Here is a 20,423-nt window from a genome sequence, read left to right on the forward strand (position 1 = left end):
AGGGAAAACAAGCTTGCCTGACGTCATGTTGATGTATATTGATGATGCCGTATTGATATGATGGATGGTGGAACGGTGGATCTGAGATTATGAATTCACAATACTGTATGTGAAAAACAGTCACACAAAAAACTGAAATTACAATCATGTGGATTTAATTCCTTGACCTACTGGCGGCGTGCACAAGCAATTTGACACTGATCGTTCTAGGGAAGGCTTTCCCCCTATGAGCCACGGCGTAAAAAAAACAGACTCAAAACAGATTCATTGTTATTTGCGCGGGCTATTTTATCCCGTGCAAACGGTGCAGTTCCCAATGTCGTATCAGGCGAGAGAGGTACAGTAGAGGTGAGAGGCTTGAGATGGGAGACTGGAGATGAGGTGAGGAATGCAGTTTTGGTCAAGATCGAGAGAGATTGGTAGGATATGGAGGTCGTTAGAGTGACGAGAACAAGGAAAAAACGAATGGAGAAACTACTGTAACTATACTGGGGAAAAAACTTTAGGGTCATGTACCGGTATACTGTAGGAGGGAGAAAAAGGCAGACAATGCAAAGAGCTAGACAGACATGGACCCTGCAATAAATATTACAGACAACTAATGGGCTTTTACATGAACAGCAAGCCAGTCTGATCAAGCTAATAAATCTCCCTATATGCCACTTACTATTAATGACTTGTGGAGTTGACTGCACAGCCATACAGATGCACCTACAGCATAGTGACAAAACCTCCCTGAATACATGATTCAGCTCCCCTGGATACATGATTCCCTCTTGCAGTGGTGTAAAGACAAGTAACTAATTACCTTTACTCAAGTAATGTACTTGACAGGGTTATTGATAATTGCGACCGTCAGGGAGCAGTTTACAATGAAAACCTCCACCGGCCGTCCGTCCGTCCGTCACACGTCACACGTCACACCTTTGCCCTGCTCATATCTCCGCATCAGTATGACATCACACCACATGTGTACACAAACCTTGTGTACGTTGCTGTGGCAACAGTCTGTTGTTGCTGGTTTGTTAGTGTACGTTAGCAACCACCTTAGCAACCATGGTTTTACCCTAGCAACCAACTGTTTACCCTAGCAACCAACTGTTTACCATAGCAACCATGTTTTTTTACCCTAGCAACCAACTGTTTACCATAGCAACCAGATACGCAGAGCAGGGATCTCCATATATGGGCATAAACAGGTGACATCACACTGATGTCAGATACTCAGAGCAGGGGATTTCTCCATAATATATGGGCATAAAAGGGATTCTGTTAGGGATCTCCATATATGGGCATAAAAGGGATTCTGTTAGGGATCTCCATATATGGGCATACAAGGGATTCTGTTAGGGATCTCCATATATGGGCATAAAAGGGATTCTGTTAGGATCTCCATATATGGGCATAAAAGGGATCTGTTAGGATCTCCATATATGGGCATAAAAGGGATTCTGTTAGGGATCTCCATATATGGGCATAAAAGGGATTCTGTTAGGGATCTCCATATATCGGCATAAAAGGGATTCTGTTAGCTGTTAGTGATCTCCATATATGGGCATAAAAGGGATGCTGTTAGGGATCTCCATATATGGGCATAAAAGGGATTCTGTTAGGATCTCCATATATGGACATGAAAGGGATTCTGTTAGGGATCTCCATATATGGGCATAAAAGGGATTGTATCCCAGATGATGCCCTGTTAGGAGATCCACACTAACAGAATCCATATATGATCCTACCGACAGCTGCTATAAGCCAACCCTGGCGATAAGGTCTGAGTCGAAGAAATGCTTCTTTCCTGGTATAAGGGTCATTTGTGTACGGTGTGATGTCATACTGATGTCAGCAGTGTGACAGGAGATAAGCGACCAACGGTCGCTTATCTCCCGATTAGGGAGTCTTACTGGTTTATACTTGTAACTGAGTACCGGTATGTTTATATTGTGATATTGCTACTTTTTACTTACATGAAATAATCTGAGTATTCTTTACTGGTGGGTGTGTGTGCGTGTGGGGGGCTGTTCATTTCAATGAAAAACATTAGAGGCAGAATAGATTTTAAATTGTCTGCAGCAAGAGATGAAGAGGAGCGGGAGACTGAGAGAAGAGGGAGATTTATCGTTCCGCCGATACCCAAGAGGGGCTAGCAACTAGGGCATCAACAGTCAATCCGGGGGCGCAGTGAAGCAATGGAGTGAGTAGGGAGCGTGCATTACATGCATACACGCAGGGCACGTACAGCCTCAATGCACAATGTCCCTTGACATGTGTGTGTTGTCTAGATTGGCGGACGGCATGCTTACTTACTGTATGCATCCCATCCACACAATGTAACATCCCAATTGATCCTTGTAAGTTATTTTATTTTTGAGCAGTGCGCCAACATCTGGCTTTGTCTGGGACGCAAAGCGTGGCCTACATCTGGCCTACATCTTAGCACAGAGCGCTCAAAGTTTGCTGTACGCCCAGGGTCACATTAGCCAAGCTTCGCGGGACGCTTAATGAAATTAACTCATAAATAACACCGCTCACTTCATTTTTTAGTAGTGTTTTATTGTGTTTCTGGCACTGTTTTGCTTTGTTATCTTCACCCTGAGCAACGTGCTTAACCCTTACCTGCTCCCTTTTAACACAAATCTTCTTTCCTGAGGCCTTCTAAATCAGTAGTTCTGAAACATTTTCATACCAAGGACCCCCAAATTTATACATATTTAGCCACAGACCCCCATGTAAAAATGTGTTGTACCCTCAGGAGAAGATTTTTGTCATTATTCAACATTTTTCAGAATTTGAATAGCCAGCGCTAAAATCTAAAACGACGCAGATGCTTTCCTTGTTTTAACGGGTTAGTGGCACTTCCCCAATGCTCCTAATAGTTAGGACAGGTTAAATGCAGAAAAGGGGACTGAATGATGACCATCCTCATCTCCACTCCAGTGATCAACTAGCTCCCTTTTACCCATGCAACTGCGCTAACATGTCCTTGGTTCGAACTCCCTTTGGTCCAACCACCTAAACCTAACCTTAACCCTAACCCTAGCCTCAGTAAAACTATGCCTAAATCTAACCTTAACCCTAACCCTAACTTCAGTAAAACTAACGCTGGTGAGTAGCTAACCTGCCGACACTGGTGAGTAGCTAACCTGCCGACGGTGCTCGGACCAACGGGAGTTCGAACCATGGGGCAGTCCCCGCAACTGCTCCCAATTACAATACCCATGTGCAACTACTACTGCATAATTGCCAGTCCACTTCCCTCTGTTCTCTACCACATTGTCTTTTTTGTAGTCACTCTCCAGACATTGTACCAGTGTTTGTTTCCTTTTTATTTTTCCCTTCACCTTGCCTGGATTTGTTTGCTGTAAGATGTATTTATTTATTTATTTCCCTCGCTTTGTACTCAGGTTTTTGGATTTTTGCGGTCACCCTGTTTCAAATCTGCTTTTTGAATTCCATTTCATCTCCTGAGCCTTTCTCTGATGTGTTTTGAGTCGGTACAGCACACTAATGGTAGACAAACATAAGTTGTAAACCAAAATGCACAATGCCCTCTAAGAGAGTAAACACGCGCATAAACACAATTCATACTGTACATATACACACTCCCCCACTGAAACAAGCACACACACATGCGCGCACGCACGCACGCACGCACGCACGCACGCACGCACGCGCACACACACAAACACACACACACTTTAAAGACCCATAATGCAACTGGTTTATATATCAGATCTGTCAGCATCACATTATCCGTGGTGGTTCTTATAAATGGTGTTCATAGTTTATCGTATGGTGCAGCTTTTGGCAGAGGGTGGTGGTGTCATAAGTCTCTGTGTCTGTCTGCTGTACAGACGGATGCCCATTCAGCAGGCCAGCTCCATCATTAGCTTTGGTTTGGAAGCACCACTTCATCACCAATGCTTATTAGCAATGTTAGTGCAGCAATCAGCATCCTCTCCACACAAAGCTGTCGGGGACAATTACCCTAGCAATTCACTGGGCCCTTGTGGTGTAGTGTGTGTGAATACTGTACACTCACATGACACTGTGTGTGTGTGTGTGTGTGTGTGTGTGTGTGTGTGTGTGTGTGTGTGTGTGTGTGTGTGTGTGTGTGTGTGTGTGTGTGTGTGTGTGTGTGTGTGTCATGGTGCAACGCGATGTGAGCTTGTATATTGGCTATTTTTTGCAGAGCAACGCCGGCACACAACAAAGTATTATCAAGCTTAAAAGTAAGTGATAGTGTGCCTGTAAAGATGAATGACAAATAACATTGAAAAAAGGTTATCTGCAAAAATACAAACACACGTACACACACGTACACACACACACACAGAGACTCACTGGGAGTACAGCATGCGGGAGCGAACGATGAACTTGAAGATATATTCGAGGGCTTTGAGGGTACGCAGAATGGGTTCACACTGTTCCCCTCGGCTGGACACGTCCAGATACCTTTTCAACACCAGCATAAGCTTCCTGGGAGAGAGAGAGAGGAGGGGAGGGGAGACAACAAGTGAATATAGAGAAAGGAAGAGAAAAAGTGTATGAGAAGAACGAGAAAGAGAGAGGGGGGGGGGGGGGGGGGGAGAGAGAGGGACGGAGAGAAGTGTGAAAATTTCAAAAATCCATCATTCTAACAATATGTCAGAAATTCTGTGGTTCCTAATGTTCCAATGTTCCAAAGTTGATCATGAACTTCTGTTTCGCTTCGGCAGAGCACAATGAGACTGACACAAAGAATGATTGAGAGAGAGCAGAAAAGTGAGCTAGTGAGTGAAGGAGGGTACCAGAGTACCGTAAGAGAATTGGGGGTATAAAGACCACAAAATAATTGTTTAACATTTCAAGTTTCATACATCTAATTTTTCCTTATTCAGCGTGGAATGTGTTTTTAATCAGTGTTCTGCCACACAACCACATCCCCAGTGGCCTCAACACGCACGCACGCACGCACACACACACGCACGCACGCACACACGCACACACACACACACACACACTAAGATTGGTTTTGTTTGTTTTCGTGTTTGACTTGGTTTTGCAAACAACCCCAAACCCCCAAAATGACCGCAGGCGCTCGCCTCCTAACTGGACTGTGCCATCCTCTTCAATAATGAAAGTTCCTTTAAAAAACAAGACTCCATTGGTTTTAAATCCTCTATTGCCAATGGGGGGGGGACCCTGGAAATATTAATGACGTTATTGCCCTTCAGGCGATACTGGTTTTTGTTTTGATACATGGCTGACAGGTAGTTGTGAATAAAAGAAAAGAAAAGAAAAGAAAAGAAAAGAAAAGAAAAGAAAAGAGGGGGTACACAAACATAGACAGACAGACAGACAGACAGACAGACACACAGACACACACACACACACACACACACAGACACACACACACACACACACACACACACACACACACACACACACACACACACACACACACACACAAGTAATGGAAGTATGGAGATAGAGACAGAGACAGAGACAGAGACAGAGACAGAGACGGAGACAGGTGAGACCAACAGTTAAGAAAGATAAAGAAGACTCTTATCAGGTATACTATGACAGAGGAAGAGGAATGGCAAGAGGTCAAGGGAGGGAAATGTATTCCTTCATTCTATGAGTGAAGCTCTGGCAGTGTAAACAAGTTTTATTATTTTCTTTCTCCAGAGGCAATACAAACTCATTGAAGTGAACTGGATTAACATAGAGAGAGACACAGAGAGAGAGAGAGAGAGAGAGAGAGAGAGAGAGAGAGAGAGAGTTTGTATTGGGTTGCATGTCTGAGTGCTTCAGACAGTGGCGCAGTACACAGAGTATCGATCCTGTCTAGCCAAGCGCACCACATCGACATACTGACCTCCAGTGGCAGTTGGACACACAGCAACAGCGGCCTCTGTGTGGTTTACATTGCCACACATAACAGGATTTTCAGGTAGGGTACGCTTCAAAGACTCAACACACACATCTAAATTTCAGATGAAAACTAAAGAGAATCGTTTCTCACTGCCCGTCCCTTGCAATTCTAAGAATTTTTAGGCTATGAAATCTTCAGGCTATGGCTGTCGGTTATGACAAACATATGAACGTATTCACATAAATACAGGTATCAAATTAAGTTAAATTAACAAACAGGATTATGCAGTGGATTTTGGTGTGATTCATACCACGTGTATCAGAGTATACAGTAGTGCTCTGTAGATTGTGATGTTGATAATACTCTACATAAATGAATGGAGATTCAAGTGTTTGGTGTACACAATGCTGTACCCCCTCCAAATGTATATTATGTTCCCCATTTTCAAGAGTTTTTATTATATTCTGACACTTGCTTTGGCAAAGTAAACGTACGTTTTCTCATGCCAAAAAAGCTCCTTTGAATTGAATTGTTTGGCGGTTGAGGAGGTGACCTACTTGTATGCCAGCGTGGCGCTGAAGTGCTGCTTGATGTAGGCCTCCAAAACTGTGTTGAAGTGCTGGAACTTCCTGTCAGCAATCAGACCTATGATGTAGATCTGATATGACGGGTAGACGAGAGGGAGAGGGGGGGAGAGAGAGAGAGGCATGTTTACTTCAAAGATGGACAGACACATATGGACAGACAGGCAGATGGAGCTGTTGGTGGTCCAACTTGCCACATGCAGAGACAACCTGACAGGACATCAGTCAAGACACATTCGTTGACACACATACGCGCAGTTGTACTTACTAGGGCATCAAAGACAAGGATGTCATAGTCATCAGTCTGAGAGTGCTCCATCATGATGTTGAACAGAGCATCCAGGGTGTCCTGCAGAAACTACGCACACACACACACACACACACACACACACACACACACACACACACACACACACACACACACACACACACACACACACACACACACACACACACACACACACACACACACACACACACACACACACACACACACACACACGAACATTTTGAAGTAAATACTCAGATCAAATATTAATCAAGATTCTGTTACTGCATTGCCTATCACTTTCTTCAAATGTTTTCAGAAACATACTAGTGTACTGTTTAGCAGTAAAATGTGAGTGTTTGTGAACCAGTTGACAATAAATCAAAATCCAAGCACTACCCAACATCATGCACCTCTGGAGTCTGCAGCATAAAAGGCTAAGATGTCTGTGGAAGATTGATCGACGGGTGGATGTCATGATGACATCATTGGTGGAAATTGGTTGGTTCATGCTGATGTAACTACATGTAATATTCAAAGAAATACATTTGTATATGGAGAAACAAAGAACCTTTTTTGCATAATTGTTTAACAATAGGTGCACAAATTGTGGACACAAATTATCCTCAATTAGACATGCCAATAAACTGGTTTGATGTCCAAAATGCAGACAGACCCGGCGGCAGAGGGGGTCAAAAGGGGGCCGGGCCCCCTCACGTGGACCACCTTGCCACCCCCTCCCGTATCAGTGAAACCGGTTTTACCGAGTTGCAAATAGTCAAAAACAAAGGAGGCTTGCTTGAAACACACATTTGTATATGGTTGCAACCTTCACTTAAGCTCACGGCCTCCTAAGCCATTGTTTCCTGGCGCCAGGCCTGCTACAGTAAATACACACACATGCTTACACACTCGCACTAACCTTGACCACCTCCTCCCCATCAATGAGCTTGAGTTTCTCCAGGTTTTCTTTGAGGAGTTCAGGTCGAGTCCTCCACTTGAGCAGTCCCAGTAGGCCCACTGGAGAGAAGAAAAACATGCCCTCCATTTATCAACACGTTCTGTTTATCATGTCACTGTCTACAGAGTTAGGAGTGGAGGTTGATCAAAGTGACTGTTTTGTAACATTTCTTCCTACAGTATGTCTCTAATTGCTGAAACTACCTTTACTTGTATTTCATCTTTCAATGGCAGAGACGTTTGACACTTGTGCTGCCTTTGAACACAACAGAACACACTCACACCTGAGGGCTTCACTCTCGATGTCAACATGTAAACACACAGTTTACTCAATTGAATAGATTGGAATTTAACACAAATTAATGTAACTAAACAATTGCAGAAAAAAGTCACAAACGTTCTGATATACAGTATAGTATGGAGCAGGGCCGGACTGGGACATAAATTCGGCCCTGGCACCTTGGCCAGGACCGGCCCACAACCGGTGCGAACCGAACATAGAAGATCTACAGGCCCACAATGCATCGAGGCAGCGACGCGTTGTGGGCTTGTATGCTGTTAAATGTTTGGGTGTGACTCCTGGGCCACAGTAGCCTGTGGTTGGGCTACTAGGCCGGTATTCAGACAGATAGACAAACCAGTGGGCCAATAATGGGATGTCTCTTTGCTCTGTAACTGTAACTATCCTCCTAGAATGGTGGCCCATAAGCCCACAGGCCCACTTATATAATCTATATAATATACAATACTGCCCGGTGGGCCGACTATACGTTTGCCGTCTGGTGTCCAGTGAAGGGCAGTTTGGGTGATGTAGAGAGCAGGGCAACATCTCCCAAACTGCCCTTCACTGGACACCAGACGGCAAACGTAAGAGAGGTCGACCCAAGAACACCTGGCGTGGGACAGTGGAATGAGAGCTGAAGACCCTGCATCACACCCGGGATTCTATATAGACGCTGCCCCAAAACCGACAGGAGTGGCGATCCTTTGTTGTTGCCCTACATCACCCGGCATTAAAGGCTATAAGTAAGTAAGTAAGTACCGCCCGGTGGGCCAGATGCCCAGTACACCCCTGGTATGGACACAGTATCTGCACTTTATGACCAATTATACAGTATAATATATACATAATAGTATATATTTGCATATTTGATACTGTGTTGCAAACTTGCATTACATTATGTACTGCAATGAAATCAATCAGTTGATGATACAGACAGTACATTGTGCTGGTAGCCACTTCCCAGTAGCCACTGTGTCAGTGAGACCACCCTACGGACATTCATTCTACTGCAGTATGACACAGGACAGATTGCCAGGTCTCTGTAGTGCTGCCTGCATTGCGCTCACTGCTCTCCCTGTCCAATCATGTCACCCTCAACAAGCAGGATCGGCACATGTGCTGGGTTGCCCCAAGGTGGCCCAAGGGTGGCCCAAAGGCCATCAGTCATCCAACAGCCAGTGTGTGTGTGTGTGTGTGTGTGTGTGTGTGTGTGTGTGTGTGTGTGTGTGTGTGTGTGTGTGTGTGTGTGTGTGTGTGTGTGTGTGTGTGTGTGTGTGTGTGTGTGTGTGCGCGCGCGTGTGTGTGTGTGTGTGTGTGTGCGCACACGCAAGCGTGTGTGTGTTCGTTTGCATTCTTGCATGTATAAATGAGAACATGTACAGTATATGACTGTAACAAAGAGAGAATGAGTAAGACAGAGAGAGTGAGTGAGTGAGTGAGTGAGTGAGTGAGTGAGTGAGTGAGTGAGTGAGTGAGTGAGTGAGTGAGTGAGTGAGTGAGTGAGTGAGTGAGTGAGTGAGTGAGTGAGTGAGTGAGCGAGCGTGCGTGCGTGTGTGTGTGTGTGAGATTAATACTGCAGGGCAACGTTCATTATCATGATGGACTGACTTCCTCTGTAACAGATGTTACATTGCACCTGCGTCAGCCGCTCCTCACTGTTACACACATTTTGTGTGTGTGTGTGTGTGTGTGTGTGTGTGTGTGTGTGTGTGTGTGTGTGTGTGTGTGTGTGTGTGTGTGTGTGTTCATGTGTGCTTAACACATGAACACACGCACAAGTCACACAAACACTCTTTGTCGTTCTGCTTGTTGCTTGTTTGTTGTCTTTTTTGTGAACTTGCATTGTTATGACTCAACACTGCATGTACCAAACTATTCCGGCCGGTGTCCGTGTCTACAACTGGGCTTCGGCATTTCCTCTGAGAGTTTACAATCTCTCCACAAGGACAGGATACCCAAAGTAGTAAATATTTTAGGCACAGGGAGTCAAGTCCAACCGAGTTCAAAGGGAATTTATTTCCATCCTTCCAAATAATAGCAGATATATTCCAACACCTCTGCAACCTCTCCTCTCTCCCCAGAGGGTGTCCCAACTCTGGAAGACCTCCTGCGTTTTCTTTTTGCCAAAGAAGGGATGAACCAGTGCTCTCATTGACTACAGGCCAGTTGCTCGAATGTTGCATATCGTCGTTGTCGGGAGGAAACCTTGAATGTCCAAAACCGTTCGTTTTGTATTTATCAATTAAAAAATGAACTAAACTAGTGAAAACAGCCAATCAACAAGCACACAACGGTGCGAGGCGTTGCGTGCTTGTAGATCTGCTGTTTTCACTAAGCAGGGCTTTACCTTGCGAAAAAAAAACATACAAATTTGAAACTTGGAGATACAAGGTTTCTGCCCGACAGTGACAATATCATGAAGACATTTGAGTGACTGGTCCTGCAGCACCTGAAGCCACAGCAGACAGAGTGACTTCCTTTACCCTATCCAGTTTGTGTTGTAAAATTCAGTGCAGATGATGCCATCCAGGGTTTCCTGCAGCACTTTATTGGCCAGGGGGGCCCCCTGGCCTAAAATCTGTAGCACCTGGCCAAGAGACAAGAGTCAACCTCTCCTTTTATGTTGCGGGCAAAAATAAGAATTAGTCTAAAATAAGGGAATTAATTTAGTTGTGTTTTCCGTCATCATGGGCACATTCATGTGTTTTTTTATATGGCAAAAATAAGAATTAATATTAAAAATTAAGTGAATTAATTACTCGAATTAATTAATTAATTATCAAAAAAGTTCGGCGCACACGCTTTGCGCGTGCGCCATGAGATCCCCCCCTGGTCAAGACTTTTTCCTGCAGGAAACCCTGCCATCATCTACCAAACTAAACAGATGTTACACACACATTCATTCAGTTCATTTATGTAAAACTCTTCAGTTTGTGAAATCACTGATGTCCTCACCTAGGGCTAGAGTGCAACCCTGCGCACTGCCTTACGCACTAGGTCTCTCCTGAAGTGCAGTCTCGCATAAATGTCAACAGTATATCATCTTACATACAGTATAATGTAGAATGGTTCTGTTTGTTTTAGCCAATTAATTTGAAGCGGCCTGTCATTGTAAGTAGATGTTAATGCTGCCTAAGGGCTTGAATCTGATGGAAAAAGTGATGAATGAATAGAATAATGTCAGAAACAAAATCAATAGTTGCAGCCCCACTCTTGAAGCTCATGTATCACTCAACTCCCATCCAACGAGTATGGTGGTCCCTGGCAAAAAATATTTTTAGATGAGCGTCCGCGGCCAAATACATATTAATTTGTGTGTCCTTGACACGAAAACGTTCGTGAACCACTGCTCCAGTGAACCATGAAACCAAATTAATTCTGTCCAGCACAGAAACAAAGTATGCATGATGACACGCGTGCGTGCACGGACGGACACACACACACACACACACACACACACACACACACACACACACACACACACACACACACACACACACACACACACACACACAGAGAGACCATTCACCCGACGTACCATTCTGTGTGAGCTTGGTGGAGCACACCAACGTGGAGATGGTGAAACTGTCTCGGGAGCTGACGGACAGGCCTCCCCCGCCGACGCTGCTGGCTGCGCGGCTCAGCGACGTGCCCTTGGGGACGTCACCGTGGTGGTGGCGGGTGGAGGGCAGCGACAGGTAGCAGTTCACGTCCTCCATCCGCTTACTGTCACCCTGGAGGAGGAGGTGGATGACATGTTTCAGAGACGTTTGAGCTGAGCGATGCAGTTCAATAAAGTTGAAATAGACTGAACCCATTTGGAGTTGTTTATTGGACTGCAAACTTTGATTTAACTTTGAGTGGAAATAGGTTGGGGGGGGGAGCATGGAGCAAAAGATACAGAGTCGTGGAGGATAGAAGTGAAGGTGAAGAAGGGAAAACATGAGAGATGACAGAGAGGGCAAACAGATTAATTCACAATCAGTCCGGTTTCATGTGATCATGCACTGAATTCTTCATTCTGTTCACATATCAGATATTTTCTTTCGAGACTTTCAGCGCTGACCTTATCCATTCACGGATTATGCCAATAAGGAATAATGAACTGAGGGGGTGGAAAACGACCGAGAAAGGAAGGCCCACGAAGAACAGCAGAGATCAAGAGGGACCGAGGGATAACGAGAGGTAATCGAGAAAGAGGGCACAAGGGGCTCGCCTGTTCAGACTGAGAGTGAATCACCAGTAATTAATCTTTATTGCCTTTGGCATTTAATCAATAGGAGGATTCAATCTGATCCTTGGGTCATTTGGCAAGAAATCCATTTGGCTTCACTCCTCCCGCCTAGGTGGCAATAACCTCCCATCAATTGCCATTTTACATATAACTCTCTCTATTACATCAGCAAGCCCCTATGACTTAGGTGGGCCCTGTGTGCAGATGCTGATTGGCTCTTCCCCTTTTTGGTTACTGCAAAACACATGAAGACACATGACGATGTGAATTTACCAGGCTACCAATGAATAATCATGCATCATGATTTCATTCACCTGTATGATTCCCAAAGCTCAATGAACTGTACCTCCTCCCGCAGATGATTATCATTATGGAGACAGACACTACAGTACAGTGCTGCTGGCCTGTGTTGAACCTAATTCAAGATGACGGCCGGACGGTGCATAAAAAAAACATTTCAGGTGAGAAATAGTCAATGCAATAACATAAAGTGCTTTGGCACTGCCTCTCTCAACCTCTGCCTTGCGGTGCGCAACAACGGGCAGGGTAGTTGCCTCCAGATCCATCCCAAAGCCAGAGGGGATGGGACAGTTGGCTGAGACACTGTTTCAGCCATTGTTTTACAGGGAACAAAAAGCTGCAAAAAGTAATTGCAGCTGGACTTCAAAACAATGCTTTCAGAAAGTTTACTTCTTCATTTAAAATAAATTCATCCTTTTTTTAGGTGACTTAACTTTTTTCATTTTTCATTTTCAGACCTACTCTGAAGTGCTTTGTGAAGGCTTTGGCAACACACCATACACCAAAATGCTTTGATTACATCCACCAATGTATTTGGAGGTAAGTGTTAATGGAGCCAACCATTCCACCTTCTCCAACTCCATATGTGAATGAATGATAATTAGAGAAAAACATTCAACAACTCTTGAAACCAGTAAGATGTTGTGCTTATAGTAAGGTATAACTACAGGCACTACAAGCGATATTCTGCAGAATATAGGACTTTAGGAGTTCATGCCACCCACAAAGACATTTAAAAACAACTATACAGTCATTACACAGTAAAATACCCAGTTAATTTTGCTCAGAGAGTGTAAAGATTGACCCAAATGGGGTGTACCTGTTCATTATTCAGACTTTCCTCAACGAGATTCTAGTGCCTAACATGCAAAGCCCACTGCCACTGTATCAATGTCAATGATGGTCTTGCTGGGTAATTAGCTTTGCATTATTATATAACTCCTCCAATAGAGAGCCCTCTCCGTGGCATTGGATTTTCAGTGATTAAAGTTCTAGTTCAGCTGTCACATTAATCAGATCTTCAGCAAACCGGATCCGAGTCTAACCATACAAAGCTTGGCTAATCGTGAGTGGATATTTCTATAACCTGTTCCAAATCACTTTACAGTAACATTTCTGGACACATCCTGATCTGTCCTTCCTTGCTGACCTTGAAGACCACAAGGTCGTGAAGTCCATCAGCCAGAACCGTCCCGTCCTCCTTCATCAGACGCACAAAGGCCATGGCAAAGTTCTTTTCACTTTTATCCTTGGCTGCAGAAAGAAAGGACAGATGTATAGATTGGAAGGAGGGTGAATAAGGGAGATTAGAGAGGATTTGGGGGAGAAAGACAGGGTGGGGATGCAGAGGACGAGAAGAAAGGTTTGATGAGGAAGGAAGAAGAGATGAGGAAGGAAGAAGAGAAGGAGAGGAGAGGAGAGTTGCTGGGTTGATGATATGCACAGGAAAACATTTTTGAAAAATACATAATCAGGCGAACATAATCAAGTGTGTGTAATGATGTGTTGGTCATTTTCCAGATAGCTTGCAATCATCCCATCCTTTCACAGCGGGGGTATTATACTCTGGGGCATGAAAAGAGAGGAGGTGAGTGTTTTGATGGTAGGAGGAGAGCGAGAGAGTGAGAGAGAAAGTGTGTGTGAGAGAGAGAGAGATTTTTACACTCACACTCTGAGGAGGAACGGTGTCTGAACATGAACCGCAAGTGCATTCTCTGCATTTCTTCCAGAGGGATCGCCACCTAGAAGACATGTTAACCGCTTAAGCCCTACTGTATATACTTTGTTGTATTACAAATAGCAAAAACTGCAGATCTAAAAGGTCACAATGTGTTTTCATCGTGACACATTGTAGGTCTGCAAGTCTGCATATTTACAAGTAACAATTTCTGATGCACACCTTGAATGTCTCCATCCAGCGGGGTTGTTTGATCTGATAGTAGATGACAGATCTGTACTCATTCAAGCATTTATCCCCGGCTCCCAAACAGATGGAGTTCTAAAGTGGGCAAGGAGAGAGAGAGAGAGAGAGAGAGAGAGAGAGAGAGAGAGAGAGAGAGAGAGAGAGAGAGAGAGAGAGAGAGAATATAACAACACATGGGGCTATGTTTGTGTGTGTGTGTGTGTGTGTGTGTGTGTGTGTGTGTGTGTGTGTGTGTGTGTGTGTGTGTGTGTGTGTGTGTGTGTGTGTGTGTGTGTGTGTGTGTGTGAGAGAGAGAAGGTGAGTGATGGATTTTCTCACCAGTGCAGAGCCAATGTGTGCGCCCACTACCGTATGAGGGAGCACTTCATATGTGACAAGCTTGGCTGACTGGCCCATATGACCTCAAACTCTCCCACACACACCAAATACTGTACACCACGCAATCTTCACCACCCCCCCACAAACACACATGCACACTCATGCATGCACACAAACACGTACACAGACAACAATCACTTCCTTTTTTCCCCCTCTGTGTGCCAGGACCTGGACCAACACACAAAGACACATTTCCACACATAACACTATTTTCTCAACAACAGTCATCCCCCGTACCACGGCTCACACACCTCTCTGCCCACTTACCGGCACGAGCTTGCCATCTTCGTCTAACACCCACACTATCACCTCCACGTTCTTCTGCGTGGTCTTGTTGTACTTGTCGAAGTCGCCGCCCTGCAGCGTGAGGTAGATGTCGTTGCGGACGTCGCCCGGCATGATGATCTCGGGGAAGCCCAGCTTGCGGGCGACCACCGTGCTGCGGTCCACCAAGTGGGGATACTCCTTGCGGATCTGGACTATGTCCCCTACAAGGGCCTTCATGGTCACCCACAGACCTGAGGAGAAGAGGAAAGACCAGATTAAAGATCCCTCTCTGCAGGGTGAGGTCAGGGCAGTATATCGTCGTTGTCGGGTGGAAAGCTTGTATGTCCGAAACAGTTTCATTTTAAAATTGATTTAAACTAGTGAAAATAGCCAATCTACAATCACACAACGCCTCGTACCGCGGCGGTGTTTTGTCTCTATATCGTCACTGTCGGACGGAAACCTTGTATCTCCATGTTTCAAATTTGTAATTTTTTTTCACAAAGCAAAGCCCTGCTAGAGCTAAAGTGGTTCATGTATGTTTTATAATATTATAATTTATATCTGCAAAGTAACTAGTAACTAAAGTTTTCAAATAATTGTAGTGGAGTAAAGGTACAATATTTGGATCTGAGATGTAGTGGAGTAGAAGTGGAAATACTCAAGTAAAGTACAAATACCTCAAAATTGTACTCATGTACAGTACTTAAATAAATGTACAGTACTTAGTTACTTTACACCAACTCCCACTGGTTGGTAGGGGCACCTGTTCAGTGGGGATGACTGGGGCAGATGCCACACGCGTTACACTCTCCTGATGAAACGCAATGCTTGTGGCAACTTCATTTGTATCAGAGGAAGCTTGTGGTTATTGGCCTCACCAGACCAATGGGGCTCTAAAGTCTGACATCATTTTGTAGGCGGAGGAGAACTTGGCGCCCGTGAATCTTTTTACTATAAGCTAATTTTTCTTCTCTTTCTTGTTGACAGGAAAGTGGTAGAATTATACTTTAGTCGTTATTTTTGTCTCAGATCTGTTGAAATAGCGAGGGACACAGCACTGCACATATTGACAATAAATCTGCTTGGAGGTCTGACTACAAAATGATGTCACGGCTTAAAAGCCCCATAGAGTGTGTGGAGAAGGGGGGTTACATGCCCACAGTACATAATGGGGGCAATGACCAAAATGGGAGAAAGTTTAAATAACTTTTAACTTTAAGAAAGTTAAAAGTTCAAAAAGGAAATCCATCTTCGTTGCAATGTCACACTTCTCCAAATTCTCCTCAGCTTTAATAGATACATCTAAAACTGCCGTTTCACTTCCGTGGAGCAGAAAAAGAGGAATAGGGATATTACAGTATAGTGTGAATTATATTGACAATAGGCATTGGGCTACCCCTGGAATATGTTACCAACTAAAGCCATCATAACAATAACCCACAGAGGGAGTGTTGTTATTACATGCAGGGATTTACTCAGCAGTTATCTGGACTATGTCATGCAGCAAAGCTTTCACACGCTCACCTACAGACCTATGATCTGAGAAATAGAGGGGGAGGAATTGCAGGGGAAAGATAGAGAGAACGGCTCAGTGAGTTTATGGTAATGCTCTGCAGAAATGTAGACCATATACTGTATCACAAGCCAAGTCTTGGTCACCTGTATGTAAATCTGTGCATCTTGTGTGTGTGTGTGTGTGTGTGTGTGTGTGTGTGTGTGTGTGTGTGTGTGTGTGTGTGTGTGTGTGTGTGTGTGTGTGTGTGTGTGTGTGTGTATGTGTGTGTGTGTGTGTGTGTGTGTGTGTGTGTGTGTGTGTGTGTGTGTGTCCGGGCATAATGTGCACCAGGGGAGACAGAATAACAGAGGCAGAAAGAGATAAAGAAAGAGAGAGTTTTTTTTGTGGCCCCAGGTTCTACTTCCATTTCTGCTCCTTGGGGTGTTCCTTCCATATCTGGGCTGCGGCCCCAGACGAGGGGCCTTCAGGAGGGTGAGTTTAGAGGAGAAAAGAAGCGGGTGCGAGATAAAGGACTGAGTTATATGACACCACCGCAGTCCAATATGTGGGGCAGGACTGTGTGAATCAAGACAGCGGTGCCTGTCACCGTCGGCCATAAATATGAGGTGGCAGGGCAGAGCCAGGGAGACGAGCAGGGGACAAACAAAGGTTAAGTGATATGAATCCATAGTGCTCAAGGGGGACATGTAATCGGCGTCACTATGCATGGTGGAGGAAGGGAGTAGATCAGTGCAATGTGCTAATATTTCCAAAACAAATTGCACAAAAGATCAATCAATATTAGTACACTTGCACACGCGATCTGTCTAATTACAGTCTATGAAACAGCGTGCTGGGGCACACACTATTGTGTGGTGAGACAAGTACAGGTGCGCCTTGGGACTTTGTGTTAACCACACATTATTAGTGTAGTTTTACTACTATACAACAAGTTAAGGAATTATATTTTCATTTACTATATCAGTATTCACTTCGATAGAGACGCAAATTCTATACCGTAGAAAAAATATTTTAACCAATTTAAACCTGGTGTCTCTATTTTGGGCATGTCATTTTTGTGTGTGCAAAAATTATCAGATCTTCAAGCACCCAGCGTGTTGTCGACGGTCCAGAGAATGGATGAGATGAAAGGCTTGCACTAACTATTTAATGATGATACGGCCATTTCAATGATGTTTCAATGATGTATGTGCCTCTGCAATAAACAACTGTGGCTTAGCATAATTTTTTTTATGCTAAGCCATTGATTGCATAAGAACAAAATTATATTGTGGTTGGATGACGTATAAGATAACAGCGTGGTCAAGCTGTGTAAACTACTTGTATATCACAAAGTGCAATTGTAGGAAAAGAAGAAGAAGCTTATTGGCTTGGAGCTAATCAGTTTCCATGGAGGAGTTATTTCACCTTAAAAAGATATAAATTGGGGATCATTCCTTTTCATTGCATGCCACACAGGTACAGTGGGTCTAATTCTATGACATTCTTACAAGGCTCTTGTTCTCACCTCTTTTTACAGCACATTCTCATTTGAATTCATGGCAGTCATAACACCCTAGACTGAAACATTTGTTAAGACAATTTATTTTTAACACCTTTTTAACTGGTTTTCAATCATAATCTTTTGTACCCTAAAACTTGTACCACCTAAAAAGCAAGTGTACTGTATGTACAGCCCTGGGAAAGATTGGGATAGACGTGTGCATTTCATTAAATAATGAAACAGGAAGCAGTAGAGAAATCAAATACATCTATAATGTTCTTTATTAACGATCATTATGGGTAATCTGAGTATAGTTTTGCATTGCAGTGAAAGCAGATAAAGTGAAATGGAAACCCTCACTTGTACACGGTGTCTGCAGCAATTAAACCCACTGAGCTACAGAGATGAATGATTCAGCATAATGGGAGAAATATTACCTTGTCCTCCGCTGTCTCCTCGTGCTGTTGTCACCTTGCTCATCAACGTATGGAGGAAGTCATGCTCAGCCACCACCCTGCACACACACACACATACAGTACCACACATGCACACACAAGCGTGAACACACAAATACATACAATATTATGTTCACACACACACACACACACACACACACACACACACACACACACACACACACACACACACACACACACACACACACACACACACACACACACACACACACACACACACGACACGATGAACGTTGATGTTGCTCATACATCCACTTTCTCAACAATGCTGGATCATATGGTTCAATACTGCATCTTATAAAGCAGGGGTTCTCAAACCTTGTTGGTACCACAACCCCATATTATGAGGGATTGTTTTTGGTTGAGATGATTAATAAATACTAGTAAGACTCCCTAATCGGGAGATACGAAACTGTCAGGTCGCATGTATGCACAAATTGGACTTCCTCATGGTGGTGCTAGAAGAGGGGCATGTGAGGAATCAGGGGCGGAGATTGTGGTTTGCCAGCCAAGGAGTGTGTGTGCAAAGTTTGGCATAGATAGGGGCAACGGTGCCGGAGATAAGAGTAGGGCCAAAAGTGTGACGTGACGTGACGGACAGACGGAGGGACTGACTGGCGGAGGGACTGACAGACAGCCGGTGGAGGTTTTCATAGTAACCTGGCAGTCGCAATCATATAGTTGTTGTTTTTAATAGTTGTTTTGGTTAATGTTTTGGTTCGGTTTTTTAGTTTGGTTTTTCTTCTTTTTTCTGTTTTCTGTAAAACCTTACATATGCCATTATTTTAGTAAAGTGACGATATGTTTTGTATTTTTTGAGATGTTTAACTTTAATTTTATAATTAAGGTCAGTGGAGCTCAGGCTGATCAGGCTGAGACCTTGTCCAAATTTGGATCCACATTGGAGCCACACTTTCCCCACATGATTGATTTGAGAGAGAGAGAGAGAGAGAGAGAGAGAGAGAGAGAGAGAGAGAGAGAGAGAGAGAGAGAGAGAGAGAGAGAGAGAGAGTGTGTGTGAGTGTGTGAGAGAGAGAGATTACACCAAATATAGGGACATACGGGATGAAAAGGGGATGAAATGCTGCTTCTCTTCATCGCATTCAGTCTTTCCTTTGATGATGTCACTGATGTCCATCACTGCCAAAAACAAAAATGCAAAGCAGGATGTCATGATAACGTTAAAGACACATGTGATCTGAAATAGCACATTGATGGTATTGGAGCCGATTAAATCTCATTCATCTCAATAAAGGCTTTGTCGCATTTCTTTTGGGATAATGAGTTTAAAATAAGTAACTTTGAGCTACATTATTTGTATGAAGATGTATTGAATGAAGACTATTTTGTGGAAATAGAGGCAATTTTACATCCAGCAGCTGATGAAATGAGACAATTGTATCTCAATGAGTGTAGATCAGTGGTTTTCAACCAATGGTCCTTGAGGGGGTTCCAGATGGTCCCCAGCTAAATGATGGAGAGTTGGTAACCGAATGGACCCTTACAGATCTTTAACTCTTGAGAGTATGACATGAAACCAAATACGCTCTCAAGAGTTAAATTATTGTTAAACATCTGCATGACTTAATTGACAAGAAGTCTACAAAATTAGAGAATGTAGAAGAATTGTTATTTTGGTCAACATTTGCCCGTTATCTCTCCTAATGGTACCATATCAATACTGGATGGAACTGTGGACAAAATGTCTTCCAACGATAACAAAATATTCAAGGTTTTGAGGTCTGAGAGGCTACACCTCATTAAATGGGTGGTTTGTGGCTCAAATACAGAATAAATAATGGACCTTGATGTGAAAAGGTAGAAAACCACTGGTGTAGATCATTACAGAAGGGCTGGGAAAATACGGGTCAATGTTTACATTCTTAA

The 20,423-nt window shown here is 43.8% G+C and overlaps 1 protein-coding gene across 1 annotated transcript in view; it reads right to left on the reverse strand.

The window, feature by feature from the left end:
• Positions 1-20,423, reverse strand: part of dock2 (dedicator of cytokinesis 2) — a 126,010-nt gene that overhangs the window by 92,516 nt on the left and 13,071 nt on the right. Inside the window, exons 11-21 of the mRNA XM_080746612.1 lie at positions 19,580-19,676; positions 18,498-18,574; positions 15,059-15,309; positions 14,390-14,488; positions 14,159-14,231; positions 13,640-13,743; positions 11,494-11,689; positions 7,635-7,732; positions 6,713-6,802; positions 6,418-6,518; positions 4,345-4,479 (exon numbers count right to left, since the gene is read on the reverse strand). Of these exons, the coding sequence (XP_080602738.1) occupies positions 4,345-4,479; positions 6,418-6,518; positions 6,713-6,802; positions 7,635-7,732; positions 11,494-11,689; positions 13,640-13,743; positions 14,159-14,231; positions 14,390-14,488; positions 15,059-15,309; positions 18,498-18,574; positions 19,580-19,676 (1,321 nt within the window). The remainder of the gene's footprint in view (positions 1-4,344; positions 4,480-6,417; positions 6,519-6,712; positions 6,803-7,634; positions 7,733-11,493; positions 11,690-13,639; positions 13,744-14,158; positions 14,232-14,389; positions 14,489-15,058; positions 15,310-18,497; positions 18,575-19,579; positions 19,677-20,423) is intronic.

Source organism: Nannobrachium achirus (assembly GCF_963921795.1).
Source record: "Nannobrachium achirus genome assembly, chromosome: 17".
Lineage (NCBI taxonomy): Eukaryota > Metazoa > Chordata > Actinopteri > Myctophiformes > Myctophidae > Nannobrachium > Nannobrachium achirus.